Source organism: Halyomorpha halys, unplaced genomic scaffold, assembly GCF_000696795.3.
Source record: "Halyomorpha halys isolate HHAL.00 unplaced genomic scaffold, Hhal_1.1 Scaffold936.1, whole genome shotgun sequence".
In the NCBI taxonomy this organism is placed as follows: domain Eukaryota; kingdom Metazoa; phylum Arthropoda; class Insecta; order Hemiptera; family Pentatomidae; genus Halyomorpha; species Halyomorpha halys.
This window is the reverse complement of record NW_027107336.1, coordinates 37870-53074: the sequence shown is the minus strand read 5'-3', so window position 1 is coordinate 53074 and position 15205 is coordinate 37870. Positions and strand designations below refer to the sequence as shown.

Here is a 15205-nt window from a genome sequence, read left to right as displayed (position 1 = left end):
AGTGACTCTGTGGAGGAAACACTTGAGATGAAACGGAAGTATTGGGGGAGAGGACATTGCTCGATTGTAGTAGAAATTTTTTTATATTGTAATAGATTTCACTGAATTCTCAGGTATAATTTCCAAGATACATTGAAAGCTAATCACCCCAATTTCAAGTCTTGACATAATTACTTTTTGAACAGATGACTGGTTGCTAATTATAATATATTTTATAGTTAATTTATTTATTTTTGTATATAAAGATATATGTATTATTGTAAATCGGTTATAATAGAACAACTAATCATAATTTAAGTTTTCATGTTCACTAAATCAAATTTTACAAAATCAATCAGTAGTTTTACTTAACCTGATGAGTTTACTTATCTTGAATATAATAATTCTTTGTTATAAAAAATCACTTTCATTGTCTCCAGTTCGTTCCTATAATAATAATATTTAATAAAATAATAATATTTTTTGTATATAAATAGAAACTTAGCCATATGTTTAGGATATTTCATGGTTAAATGTGCATACTGAAAATTTGAACTAAGAATCTGAAAACAAAAAAAAATTCCTTATGAACATATATCCATTAGCACTTTTTTTTACGAGATAGTCACATATAAAGATTTTTATAGTTATTATTGATTTAGGTTATAATAAAAAAAATAATATGTGTTCCAACTACTTCATTAACAAAATGTAAACATTAACATTCATATTGAATATTGTTCAAAGTGACTTCTTTCAACATTAAGGCAGAGTTGGCATATTTTTTCCACAGCAGCAGTGGCCAAATGGTACTGGATATATTTTATTATTTTGTAAGCTCTTCATATCTAATACCACTGGATTTTTAAATTTGGAGTGACATTAAACAAAAAGTCTATGCAAGCCCTGCCAATGATCCTAATTCTTTACAAAGAAGGATAATTGAAATTTGCTGAACATAATACATATCCTATTCCATTTGTCCACTGCAGTTGTGGAAGAAAGATGCCAACTCTGCTTTAATGCTGAAAGAAGTCACTTTGAACAACATTTACTACAAATTTTAATGTTTATATTATACTAATAAAGTAGATGGAACACATATTAATTTATTATAATCTAGAGGATTCATAACAACGAAAATATTTAGATGTGAATATCTTCTTTACAAAATGTTAATGGACACACTCTCATAAGGAATTTTTTTCTTGTTTTGAGATTCTTAATTTATATTTTAACTGATGCCATGAACAGTAAATGGAAATTAGTAAAAAGCAAAATAAGAAAAATATATATTGTGGAGAATTAGATTAATATTGCCTAATTTCAATAATAAAACGAAAATATTATTTTTTTAGTGTATTAAAAAATATATATATAATTAAGACTTGGAAGGATCATAATTTTAAGTTATGAATTATTTGCAATTTATACATCATTTCTTTCATTGAGGTTTATTATAAGTATTAATTAGCATTATATTGGTTAATTATTTATTTTATCAATTTTGATGTTGTTATACGACTTTAAAGATAAAATTCTATAAATTTAAAGATAACTCTGTTGTTGAGCTAAATATTACAGTTTGCATTTGTTTGATAATATACATTGGGTGCCAGAGCTTATAAAACCTGTAAATATGTATATAAAACACTTTTTTTTCTGCTTAGGTTTCTGTAAAAGATGTATATACTACAGGCACTCTTGCCATTCGTGTTTTCCCTCATTCATATTGGGAACCTTTATCGGTGGTTGCAAATGAAACACTAGTTGTTGAAGAATTTACCAGTGTAGTGATCACTGGAGGATACTTACAGGTTAGTGTTGAATCATTTAAGTAAAGTGCTGTTGTGAAGAAGTTACTAATTGTATTTTAAAATTAATGGTATATAACAGATAATAGTTATTTGTCATTACCTTTATTATTTTTTTTATTATTAATAAGCACTATTCAAAGAAGAAATAAATATAATAAAGATATACATACAAATTGTTTTTATTATTATTTAAAAATAAGTATGATTAATGAGAATATAATATTAACCATGACATATATATATATATAAAGATTCATACTTTAATAGGTTAGTGACAATGTGGCCTATCATCTATTAAAGTATGAATCTTTTACCTTTGCTAATTATTCAATTGTATTCCTTTTTGAAGCAATAATTCATTCTGTTGTAATATTTAACTTTATTGTTGTTATTCTTTGAAAAATATGGAGTGATTGTCTCCCAATTAGTTATGAGATGGAAAATGATTGATTTAAAAATGTATATTATATAATTTTCCAAGATAATCCAAAATAATTGCATAATTTATTCCATCTGTCTCAGGTTAAACAAACTGGTGTACCACCATCAGACATTACCTTTTTAGTAATTTCTGGTCCACTTCATGGTTATTTAGATATTGAAGGAAGTGAAGAAGACAGAATTGCAGATTATGAAGAAAAGGGTGGTATTAAGGCATTTGACCAATCAACTGTTAATGGAGGTAAATTGTATTATGTTGAATCTGTTGCTAACCAGACAGAAGATGTTGTTGTAATTGATGTAACAAATGGTGTTACTTGGCTGCGTTCTTTGTTGGTAAGAATAAGTTATATTCATTATTGTCTTTTAGATCTGATATTTAAAAAAAAATGTTTTATTATTGTATAACATATTATGAAAACTGTATAATTAATTGTTTATAGTTCTTTTAATAAATGATAACAACCATTAACCGTTTTTAAATGTTTTTTCAAGATTTCTGTAATGTTAAAAAAAAAAATTGCTACTACTATCCATCATTCTGTAATCAAGCTTTTTGAAAATATTTACAAAAGTTTAAACTAATAATTTGGTCTAAACGGACTAAAAGTAAGTAAATGAAAATCTCTGTCATTATTTAGCAATTCATATTTATATCTTTACTTTAGTCTAGCTGGTTCTATAGTAGCAGTAGAAAAATACAAAAAGTAATTTAGGCAGGTTTGTTGAAGTGAAACATCTTTACTGACATTCTACAACCTAGGACAAAAAAAAAAAATTATATGGGAGTGAATTGATTTAGTGACTCTGTGGAGGAAACACTTGAGATGAAACGGAAGTATTGGGGGAGAGGACATTGCTCGATTGTAGTAGAAATTTTTTTATATTGTAATAGGAGAGTGGGAGATTAGAGGAGCCTAATAATCATGGCAGTGCCGGTCTGATTGAGTGAGCTCCTGTTATCTTATACCCTCCTTTTACAATATAAAAATATTCCTGTTAGCATTGACTTAAGAAATGGTTGTTCTATTCTAATTATTATTATAACTCCGGAACTAACATTTTCTGCCTTAAGCTATAATGTACTTACACCACTGTGAATTAAGCCATTGACATGATAGCTAAAGGTATATTCTAAGTTTAAGTATACCTTACACCAGTAAAATATTGTTATTATTGTTAACTTATTTGATGTATATTTTTATAGATAAAAGTTATCATTATTCCTTCTGCTTTTCATCTTGGTGCTGAAGAACTATCTGTTCCTGAAGGTGGTTCGGTTACCCTACCAATATCATTGTTCTCAACATCTGTAGCTTATTATAAAAATAGGATAACTGATTATTATTTAAATGAAGAGCCAAGCTTTGGTAGTATAGTTATATTACCTAGTAATAAAGGTATTTCAAAGTGGACAGTCCAGCAAACAAAAGGAAGTACTATTAAGGTGAATACTTATATAGATTAAAAATAAAATGCAAAGCTTGAAATATGATTTATTACCATTTAAAGAAGTTAAATTAATAATTTTCTTTTTAGTACATTCATGATGGTAGTGAAACTACAGAAGATTCATTTACTATTATAGCCCGATCAGGAAATAAAGAAAGTGAACCATCAAAAATAATTGTTAAAATTATTCCAATAAATGATATGACTCCGGTCATAGTAAATAAAACATGTCTCAAGTTATGGCAGGGAGGAAGTTCCCTACTTACATCAGATTATTTAGGTTTTTTTTTTTATTAATATATTAATTAGTATCATTCCTTTTGCCTAATATTTTAGAATTAACAAAAACAAAAAAATATGTATGATTCATTAGTTTTAGAAATGCACTCATACTTTTCTAAATTATTTTTTTTTATTTATTAAATTAGTTTAAAAACTTGGTTTGTTCATTTAGTTATATAAATAAAATTAATTCTTTTTCTTTGGCATGCTCATATTTATTTAGAAGATTTTTATAATATTTATGAAACTTTATATTCATTTTCATTAAAATAATTTCCATACAATTTTCCTTAATATTTTCTAATATTTAATATTAGCTTTAATATTTCTTTACTTTATTGTTTTTATAGCTGCAGTTGATCGTGACACTCCACCAGAAAATATCACATTTGTCATAATATCTGCATCTAGAGGTTATATTGCATTAAAACATAACCGATATTTGTCCATTGATAAGTTCACTCAGGACCAAATAAACAATAAAGATGTATTAGTTGTTCATGATGGTAAGATTTTGTTCATATTATGTGTATTTTATAATTCAGTTTGGTTGTATAATTCTCTGTTTTCAAATATTTATTTAATTCTCAGTTAAACAAAAAATTATTTTTATTGTTGGGTCTTCTAGAATTATTAGTCTAATAAAATGATACATTTTACCTTGCATCCGATGAGGTAGTTCTGATTTTTTGATATGTTGTATGTAACAGATTGCTAATGATGTATTTAAGTTTCAACCTTTTTTTTTTTTTTTTATCCTCTTCCAGGCATTGCTGCCATACAGGGTTCAACAACAGTGGAGTAGTGCGTTAGGATTGCACATGCCACTGCTGCCAATAATCATCTTTTTTTTCAAACTTTATTTTTATTAACATATTTTACAAAATTATTTGGTAGAGCCATTTAATTTTTTTTGGGAACAATTTTTTTAAATCGTGGTGCAGCCCAACAGTTGTTTGAGTGCCTTAAAATGGAGCTACACCTTATCCAGCCCTCCTGGTCTCATTCTGCTTCCTCGCTATCATCTTCCATTGGTGGCTAGCTGACTCTGGGTGGCCAAGCCCTTCCCAATGTAATGTGGATTGGGCCGACCACCTCCCTCCACCCGTAGATGAACACCCTGAAGAATGGGTAGTTTTCCTCCTCCATCAGAAGGGGGAAGTCCTTCCTGCAGGAACTCGGGGTCTCGCCGATCCTTTCCCGGAATCCCTCTGGTAGCACTCCCAGCCCCTGCCTCTTCACATCATACTTCGCAGCATCCTCCTTGAGGATGAGGTCCAGGGGCATTGCTCCGGCCAGCACCTGCTCTGCCCTATGCGAGACCGTCCTATACGCCTTTGTGACCCTCAGCAGAGCTAGTCTTTGCATAGATGCTATTCTCTTCTTCTGCTCCCACATGAGGGTTTGACTCCACGCAGGAGATGCGTACCTCAGGATACCCAAGACCACACCTTTGTAAATAGTCATCGTGGTGGGGTACCTGAAGCCCCAGAAACCACATCCTATACTGCTCAACCCATTAAGTGACAGAGTCACCCTATCCCTCAGATATACCAGGTGAGGGGTGGTGTCAAAGCCTCTCCTCATCCTAACTCTGAGGTATGTCACTTCCTAATCCAGTCTCACCTTCTCTCCTTGTATGTCCAGAGTGATAGGGTGAGGCCTGTCCGTGAAGGCTTTTAGGAGTATGGCCTGAATCTTAGTTGCGGCCATACTCAACCTTCTTCTTACGCACCACTCTCCAACCAGACTGGCATGTCTCTCCTCTTCGGTCTTCAATCTGGCTCTGCTACTCCCGGCCACGATGACTGCCAGGTCATCGATGTAGGCAATGGCAAGGAACCCTCTATCTTCTAGTTCCCCCAACAAATCATCGAACACCATCTTCCACAGGGCCGGACCGTGAACCGAACCCAGCGGGCAGCCTCTCTCAACCTCGGAATAGATACCTCTGATCTTCACACTCATATTATTAAGGTAACTACTCACGAGGGAGTATAACTAGCTGGGGGTGTCGAGCTCCTGCAATCACTGGAGTATGCTTGGTCACCAAACACTATCGAAGGCAGAGGATATGTCGAAGAGTATCATCAAGACATATTTTTCTGCCCTCCCTTCTACATCCTCATGCACTCTCAGCAGCACATCTGTTGTTCCCTTGCCATGGGTCGAGCCGTATTGCCGTGGGTGACTCGCTGCATTAAGGACTGGTCTGAGGCTATGCAGTATCATATGCTCCAGGACCTTGCTGATAACAGGGTGAAGGCATATGGGCCGATAGACCTTCAGCGATTCCTTATCTTTGCCTCCACCTTTGTAGAGCAATCTCAAGTCTGCAATCCTCCACCTGCTCGGAAAGTACCCATTATCCAAGCACTCGTTGAAGATATCCAACAGTTCCTCCTCGATATATGGGGCACTGTTCCTGAGAATTGCAGCGTCCAAGGCATCAAGTCCTGGAGCCCTCCTAATCCTCTGCCTGTTCACGGCAAGACATAGGTCCCATAAGTCCCACGGTGGGCATAGGTTAGTACCTGGTGGGTATGAAATGGACGTGGTGCGTCTCACCATACTCTCCTCTGCACTGTCCTGGGATGGATCATCCCTGGGGTATGTATAGTCAATACACATCATCGTTGTTTCTTCCAGGGTGGTTGTCTGGGCCCCTCCAAGTTTAATGGCAGCCATCATTTGTATTGGCTTAACCTTGCCCAGTGCTACCCTGTACAGGATGCCCTAGGGATTCTTCTCTGACTCCTTAATGATGAACTCGTTCCAGGACTGCTTCTTCTGGTGACGCACACTGTTTTGGTATACCCAATATCTATGCTTGCTTTCCTCTTGGAGTTCAGCTCTCCTCTCTTCATCTCTTTAGTTGGGTCAGGGCCGACGTCCTATGGCACTGAAGGGAAATATTGGTCACTTGAGTGATGGCACCTGTCAGGGTTGCCACTCTGTGGACCATTCCTGACTCTTCCTCATCGGCGCCAGCTCCTCCCATTCTCTATCCATCAATATCCCCTCCAGTTTGCCGATCGGGTCAAAAAGCCCCTTCCCTCTGCTAGGGCTCCGCCTTCCTCCTCCACTACACTGAAGGCTATGACCTGGTGATTAGAGATCGTGTCTGACCTTAGGACCCAGTCCGCTATTCACTTCGCCATGGGAGCCATGGCCAGTGTCATGTCTATCCAGCTCTGGCCCCCTCGCACCCACAAATGTAGGGCCAGAGGGCTCATTCATAATGACAAGCTGACACCTAGCCACGCTCTCTTCCATCAGCCTCCCTCTGGCATCTGTGCGAACCAAATCCCTGGTCGTGCTCCTTGAGTTGGTGTTGGAACAGACTATCACTTGAGTACGATAGCCTCCACAGCAGCAATACTATCATTGATGTCTTCTTTGTTCCTTCTAGGCAGCATGTATGAAACAAGAGCAAAGGAGATCCTTCCCCACCTCACGCAGCATGCGGCCTGATGTGCTGTGGTGAATTGTTTCAGTTCCATAGCAGTGAGGGAAGGATTAACTATCACAATCGCTGCTCTAGGACTCCTCTCACCACTGCCCAAAGCGACCATCCTCAATGCCACACCAAACCCCGTAACCACATTGTTGCGACAGCATAGTTCCTGAATCACCATGATTGTCGACTTTTCGGGTGAGAGTCCTTAGTTCGTCAGTGATCACTCGTCTTTGGCCCATATTGACCTGCAGGATCTGCATCCTACGCATAACGGGTTCTATTCGCCTGCACGACCATCTTCTTCAGATGTAGCGGGCATTCCCTGGTTCCCACTCAATGTTGGAGATCTTTCCCCTCTCTGCCCTGTTTGTTACATTTTCTACAGCGCGGGGTCTCAGTCCCTTCTTCTTTTTCGGGCATTCCTTAACCATGCTTGTCTTATTTTTTTCCCTCCTTTTTCCCTTTCTTCCCATCCTTCCTCTTCACCAGGACCCAATCCTCCTTGCCAGCTTATGGCCGCTTGGGACCGCCCTTTACACCTCATCCTCACTGGAATCCTCGGTGATGTTTCTGTCCCGGCATAGTCCATCAGCTAGGGTCCTGGCTCTCAGAGGGACTATCTTCTGAGAAGGAGGAATCGTCCACTCTAGCCCTCTTTTTCCTCTTTTCCTTGGGGCTCTGTGGGCTCACTCGCCTCCCCATACTCACATCTGTCATTGGAAGTCCAATTCGGACATTGAGGGTCCATGCCCATCTTTCCTGACTATTATGTTTTCCTTCGATGACCACCTACTTTCTTTTACGGGCATTATGATCACCTAAAGGTCTATCGATGACCCTTTTCCATTTTGTCCATCGTTAAAATCTCCTCATTTACCAAGAAAGGCCCACTTCCTTCTTGACCCACTCTTAAAGTCTCCAGGTTTATTTCCTTTTTCTCCTCATTCCCGGCCATGATTTGGGGCCCGGAAGGAATCTTTTGTCTTCCCCTGATAATACACCTTTCCTTCTTGGGCAAAGTGCATGGCAGGACACCATTCCAACCACTCCAGGCACCTTACTCCAACATCCAATTATATTTAAAATTTTAAAACTCAATAACTTTCCCTAAGATCCTCCGATTGGGGTCATATAGGTATTTGTTCTCTTCAGTTTTTTGTGTTCTATCTAGCTAGCTACTGCACAAATTGATACCATTAATTTTTTCGGTCACGTGGGGTGAAAACCACCTTGTGGCCCCACTCTTTTCCTGAATTCCGCCAAAACTGCTCGGTGGAATTGGTTCAAATTTCACTCCGCACTAAACGACTTATGTACCAACGTTTTGGCACACTCCTGTTCTCAAAAATATCTCTACAAGGACTTTTAAACGGTACCCGATAACTAACAAAACACACAGGACACGTCCTCTCTACTCGGCAGTCAGTAGACAACTCTCTTAAGTTTCAGCCACCAAATAGATCTCTTGATCATTTTGAAATACCTTAAAAACTTCAAAAACTTTGGATTTTTTTTCTTCAATGTTAACCCCTAAGAACCTATTTTACTGTAAAAGTGACGAGGCACTCTTTTATACTGAACTGAATTTTCGACTAAGTGAAAACAATTTTGTTTATTAACACCAAACACATTCTGTGATACAGATGCCTGAAGTTCCAAACAGCAAACTTTTGAGGTTTTTGCTGATGTTGGCAATGAAGAACCTAATTTTCAGAAATATTAACTGTATATACTTTATTAGTGGACTAAATTTTCAAAACAAGATGTAGTTGATCAAAGCTAATAAGGTTTAAATCTATCAAATTTTAAAAGAGTTTGTAAAATGAAAAACACTCTCTTAGTAATTTATACATCATACATTTTAGAACTGGAGGCTTTGTGTATTAGAGATCTGAAACTTTGGTAATAGAACTTTCTTTTGAGGGTGTACACACATGTAAGTTGGCAAGCATTTATCGCTCTGGGCAGGCCTGACGAGAGGGGAGGAGGTCTTGCCTGGCTGACCAGGTTTTATTTATATGTAAATATAGAAAATTTCATGTAACATAATATAATAATTATGTAATATCAGTAATTTTTTTTGCATTAATTATAATGACAGATGTTGAGTTATAGTGGTAAATTTACTATTTGTTAGGGGTCTGGGAAAATTCACCCAGGGCTCTTGACTTCTCTTCACAGCCCTGGGCGATTTATATTTATCTGTCTAATTCGGAAAAATCCTTCATAAATACATCAAGTTTTTTATTGTGTAATCAAAGTTTAAACAAATATGTTTTAAATATAAGAATGAACATAACTTGATTTTATGTCCATAAAAACTGACAATACATAGTTTTGGCATCAGCTGTATTTTCTTAAATTTTGGTCTCATTGTGCAGTACTAAGAATTAAGAAAATATTTACAGGTACATTAATGCAGTAATCATTTTAATTATCAAATTTAAATTCAATTGTCAAGTTTATGTTATACTCAAAATAAACAATAAAATGTATTAAAATTTGCACATTATAAATTCTTTACACATATGTGAATTAGAAAAGTAACAGAGGTTTCGATTATGCATTTATTTAATGGATTTGTTTAAAAAGTATGCGTGTCAAAATGTTGCTAGTCAGGAATTTTCTGTTAATGTTGAGCATTTCAATTGGTAAATACCATTTATAAACTTAGGTTATTGATTTAAATTGTTTCTCTTTCTTACTGTTATAAAAAATCAGTGTTCATATTTTTAGTAAAGTTGTATTATGTAATCATTATCATAAATTATTGTTAACTTTTTTCAATGCTTTATTATTCCAGGTAGTGAAGGTCAATTTATTCTTGAAACAGTGATAGTAGATGGGAAAAATAAGTATGGACCAATAACATTTACTACAGAACTAGGAAAACCAATGCTAAAAGTACATAATGCAGGAATGTACATGTTCCCATTAATAAGCAAAGCAATTACCTCTGAAGTATTAAATGTATCTTGTTCAGATTCAAGAGAAATGTACTTTGTAATAAAAAAACTTCCAATGTATGGAAAACTTTTAGTTGGTGGTGTTGGTGGGAATAAAACAAATTTCACTCAGTCAGACATTATAAATTTGAAGGTTTCCTATCAGCACACAAATTCGTTTAAAAATTCTTCATTAGAAGATTCATTTATTTTTGATTTACATGCAGATTTTGTGGAGCCGTTGAAAGAAAATGTAAGAAATTAATCTGTATTCAGAGTATACATTATTTATTTCCTATTTTTTTCAGTTTAATCCCTTGAATTTATTTTTCTAACATGATTAATAACTAACCTCTAATATACAACAGGTCTTCTTTCTATATAATAATTCTGTATTTTTAATTTTTAAACTTAATGATTGAGTTATCACATCAGTCATTTTACCTTATTTGGCAGGATGGTGTTCGGTAATTGCGTAAACTAGTGTTAGTTTTTTATCACAGATGATATATGTAATATACTTTTATGAAGTTGATAGCTATCAACATTTATTAGCTATTTTATTCATTTATTTCTTCTGGGGAGTTCATTAATAAAAAAAAATCGTGTACTACTATAACCCACTAAGTTTCTTAATTTAAGTACTTAATGAGGAAGTACTGTTTCTTGACCAATAATTATGCAAGAAGGTGATTTGGTGTGGATCATGCTTAACTGCAATCATGGGTTGAGATTGAGTACTCAATTTTTTAGAGATTGAGTATGGCCCAGGAGAGTCTTTCTACCCTAGGGTCAGTATGTAGCTGATATACTGGTACTGGTACTGGTACTAGTATTTGGTGGGGGAACAAATCCGGCAAGTGGGCCTGTGGGTCCTTTTTGCCAACACCTGATGGCCTAGGTTGCCGCCTCATACTAACCAAGGTGGGAGTGTCAAGATTCATTCTTCGAGACCACTGAAAAATGAATATTTAACTGTCCCAGGTGGGAATCGAACCCACAACGTTCCAAACTGAGTGCACTGGGACCTGCGGACCCGCATGGCCGTCATGTCCCCATGCAGCTGATATAAGAGAAGAAAAAATTATGGTGTGTTCTAAGTATTGAACTGTGCATTGAGCATTGAACCAAAAATTCATGTGCATAGTTCATGTGGTCCATCCATGGCTGAAGGTAAAACTGAGGAATGTTTCTGATAAACATTGGTTATAAAAACAAAAATGGTTGTTTTTCAAGACACTCAAGCTAATTATGGGTACAAGAGGGCTGTAGAGAAATGAAACTTGAGTAATTGGGAACCCTGTGCCCCTCCAAGGTCCACCCGCCTCATGAAGTGGATACCCTTAATTGGGGAAAAATATGGCAATTGAGCTTGATCATGAACAAATGACCTCCTAGCATAATCAGTGTTCAAGAAATAATACTTCCTTACATAGTACTGAACCTCTACCCATTCATGGGTGGGTCATAGTGGTACAGATTTTCATTTATTTCTTTTCGTACATCATCCATATTAGAGAATTAAATAGTTGGAAATATATATGAAAGGCCAAAATTTCATCTTAATGAAAAATTAAGAAATTGCAAAATTTGGGATGTAAGGTCCGGAATGCTTTTGAAATCAAATAGATTTCTCTAAATAATTTTAATGTATTTGTAAGTTTTTTTTTTTTTTTTTTTTTTAGGTTTTCAAGATTAATATTTCTGTTTTCTTTGGAGGACTAGATCATATTTATGAAATTTCTCAGTTAACATTGACTGTTGAAGAGGGAGGCTATAATTTTTTTCAGATGAATACTTCTGGCATTACTGCAATTTTAGAAGAAAATATAGGAATAATAGAACCTGATTTGCTGGGATTTCTTAGTTTGCCACCTTCCCATGGTACTGTATGTGTTGCTGAAGACTGTAATGTCACTGTTTTTTCTGACAAGCAATTACAATCTGGTGCTATTCTGTATCAACACGATCATACTGATACAATTTCAGATTTCATAATTATATCTTTATACCTTGTACCAAGTGATGTTTTACTTATTAATGTCTCAATTACTATTAAGATACTGCCTGTCAATGACCAACCATTTCAGCTGTTAACAAGAAATCCTCACATAACTGTTGTCCATGGTCAAGAAGTTGTTATAACCAAAGATCTGCTGTATACAGATGATTTAGACACTAGTGCCGAAAATATTATCTATGAAATAATCAATGGGCCAAATATTGGAATCATAAAGTTACTGAACAATACAGCTGCTAAGTTTACACAAAGTGATATAAATCATGGAAGAGTATATTACAGACATTTTGGACTTTTAGAGCCAGTATATTTCCAATTCAAGGTATTTGATGGTCAATTTGAACCTGTTTATGGAATATTTAATATATCAATTTCTGAAATTAAACTGAATATTTCAGTAATTTCAAACATTGAATTACAGCAGGGTTACAACAAAACTTATTTAACGAAGGATATTTTTCTAATTGAAACTAATGCTGACCAAAACAATATTAATTTTAATATTAGTATAGTTCCGTTGTATGGAATTATTTCTGTCAATGAAAACCCATCTCTTTCTTTTACTTTTCAACAATTAGTTTCAAATGAGGTGGCTTATCTACAATTAGATATGACTTCACCTAATGATACCTTCAAAATGACTGCATTTAATGTTTTAAATAATGAAATGGTGATAATTTTAGATGTGAATGTTACTGTTTTACCTTTGGTTAATTTAGGTCAATTTTCACCGATTTCAGGATTTAAATCAAAGATTGATCTTTCTGTATTAGATGCCTCAGATTTAGCAAAGTCTACTAGTTCAAATCCTGTTTATAAAATTTTAAAGCGTCCTAAACATGGACGATTAAAGAAAATTATACGTGTTACAGGTGAGCATAAAATTATTCGAGAAAAAGATATATCTAGATTTACTCATAAAGAAGTACAGAGTAATGTTATTTATTTTGCTCCAAAGAAAACTATTGAATCCATAGAAGACACATTTACATTTATTATTAGCAGTTCTTCATTTCAGCCTGCTATTGGAGAGTTGAAATTTAGAATACTTGGAGAATCACCTTCAACAACCTTTAAACCACCCAAGTTAAGGTTACCAAAAGTTTCAGTTGAACAAGATGGCGTTCAGATTGCATCTCCTAATATGAGTGATGATTATTTATTAGGCTTATCCATGGTAACTGGTACTATTGCTTTAGCATTGCTTATTGTCGGTTTCGTTAGTTGTGGCTCTAAGCAGACTGGTTATGATAATTCTTTGAAATCTGATTTACCTGATTCACTTCCTAGGCCTCCTGATGAGCTTACATCTTCTCCTCAGGTTGAATTAAGAAATGCAGTAAACTCTTCTTCAACCACATTACCTCAGAAAAAAATGTCTAATAACTCTTTAACTTCTTCAGAACTAGAACTAAATCTTCGATATCCATATGGTGATGAAGACTGGAACAGTTTTGGTAATAATGATAATTCTACTGAAAAGAAAAAGCATAATCCAATGTTACGAAAAAATCAATATTGGGTTTGAAAATGATAATGTTTAATAACTTTATATATACATATATATAAAACGTTATGCATATATATGTGTAATTTAAATGCAGTTTGCTCAGGTTTACCTTTATTAAAATTTAACTGTATTTAAGTATTAGTCGAAAAATTTTATGAATATGTTTAGTTAAATAAATATATATCATTTGTTACAGTTATGTTGTATGTCAGCCTAATAGTTTTGTATATTTTTATACATGTTTGTACTTCTTAATTTAAAAAAAAAAAAATATTCATGTATTATATCTATGACTGACCTCATTTATGTTTTAATATCTTTATATGTGTGTGTATATACATATAATCACAGGTACAAACATATATATGTATGGGTCATTCTCTGAAAAATGTATTTTTTCTGTACTAATAATAATTCCTTCCAATTTTTTCAAAACTAAATCTTCATTTTAGGGGACTGTGAACAAATGTTTGTAGCAGAGAATGACTAATGTCAGACCCTTCAAAATAGAGTCATAAAATTCGAGTATGACTAAAGAATTAGAACTTATGTATATTTCTGAAATTTCCTTCCAAATGTAAATGTTTAAGGCACAGTAGATTAATAGAAATATGTTGAAAAGGTTTATGGATCAGAACATAAACCAAAATAATTTAATAACAATAATTTTATTTAGGAAAAATAATTTTGTTTAGAAAACTATATATATATAAAATCTTTGTTCCTTTGTTTTTTTCAACAACTTTGTTTTCTAAACAAAATTATTTTTCCTCAATAAAATTATTGTCATATATATATGTATATATATATATAGTTGACTGTCGAACTTATAATACATAGAAGATGGTCAGGGTTGCAGTAAAAACTATTTGACCGCAGCCCTGACCATCTTAAACAAAGATTTTAGTTCAAGATAAAGAACAAATAAAAAAAGATATAAATATAAATGTATACCAGATAGCAAAAACTTATGAAACACAAAAAAGAAAATATAGAATAAAATATTTTCAATTCTTGGAAGTTTTTAACCTCAAAAAATTTATTGAAATTGACTTACCAGACTTCCTAAAAAGAAAATCCCGAATAGAAATGCTTTATTTGGCCATGCTGCCCAAACACATTGGGTTGCTATAATACACAGCATACCCATCAATCCATAATTGGACATATATACTCTACAATACATTAACATTTTCCATTTTTCAAACAATAATGATTAATGAACTAAATCCATTCCTTTTTTCTTAACAAAAACAATTTTTTTTCCTATATACATATATTTGTTTTACTCCTTCTCGC

General features: G+C 34.0%; 1 protein-coding gene across 3 annotated transcripts in view; it reads left to right on the top strand.

Moving 5' to 3' along the window:
- The window catches only part of kon (chondroitin sulfate proteoglycan 4-like protein), a 132552-nt gene extending 117587 nt beyond the window's left edge, over positions 1 to 14965 (top strand). For all 3 annotated transcript variants that reach the window (XM_067045646.1, XM_067045645.1, XM_067045647.1), the window contains 7 exons: positions 1650 to 1796; positions 2319 to 2573; positions 3445 to 3684; positions 3777 to 3969; positions 4322 to 4477; positions 10235 to 10629; positions 12062 to 14965. In XM_067045646.1, the coding sequence (XP_066901747.1) occupies positions 1650 to 1796; positions 2319 to 2573; positions 3445 to 3684; positions 3777 to 3969; positions 4322 to 4477; positions 10235 to 10629; positions 12062 to 13924 (3249 nt within the window). In that variant the 3' untranslated portion in view covers positions 13925 to 14965. The remainder of the gene's footprint in view (positions 1 to 1649; positions 1797 to 2318; positions 2574 to 3444; positions 3685 to 3776; positions 3970 to 4321; positions 4478 to 10234; positions 10630 to 12061) is intronic.
- Positions 14966 to 15205: the final 240 nt, after the last annotated feature.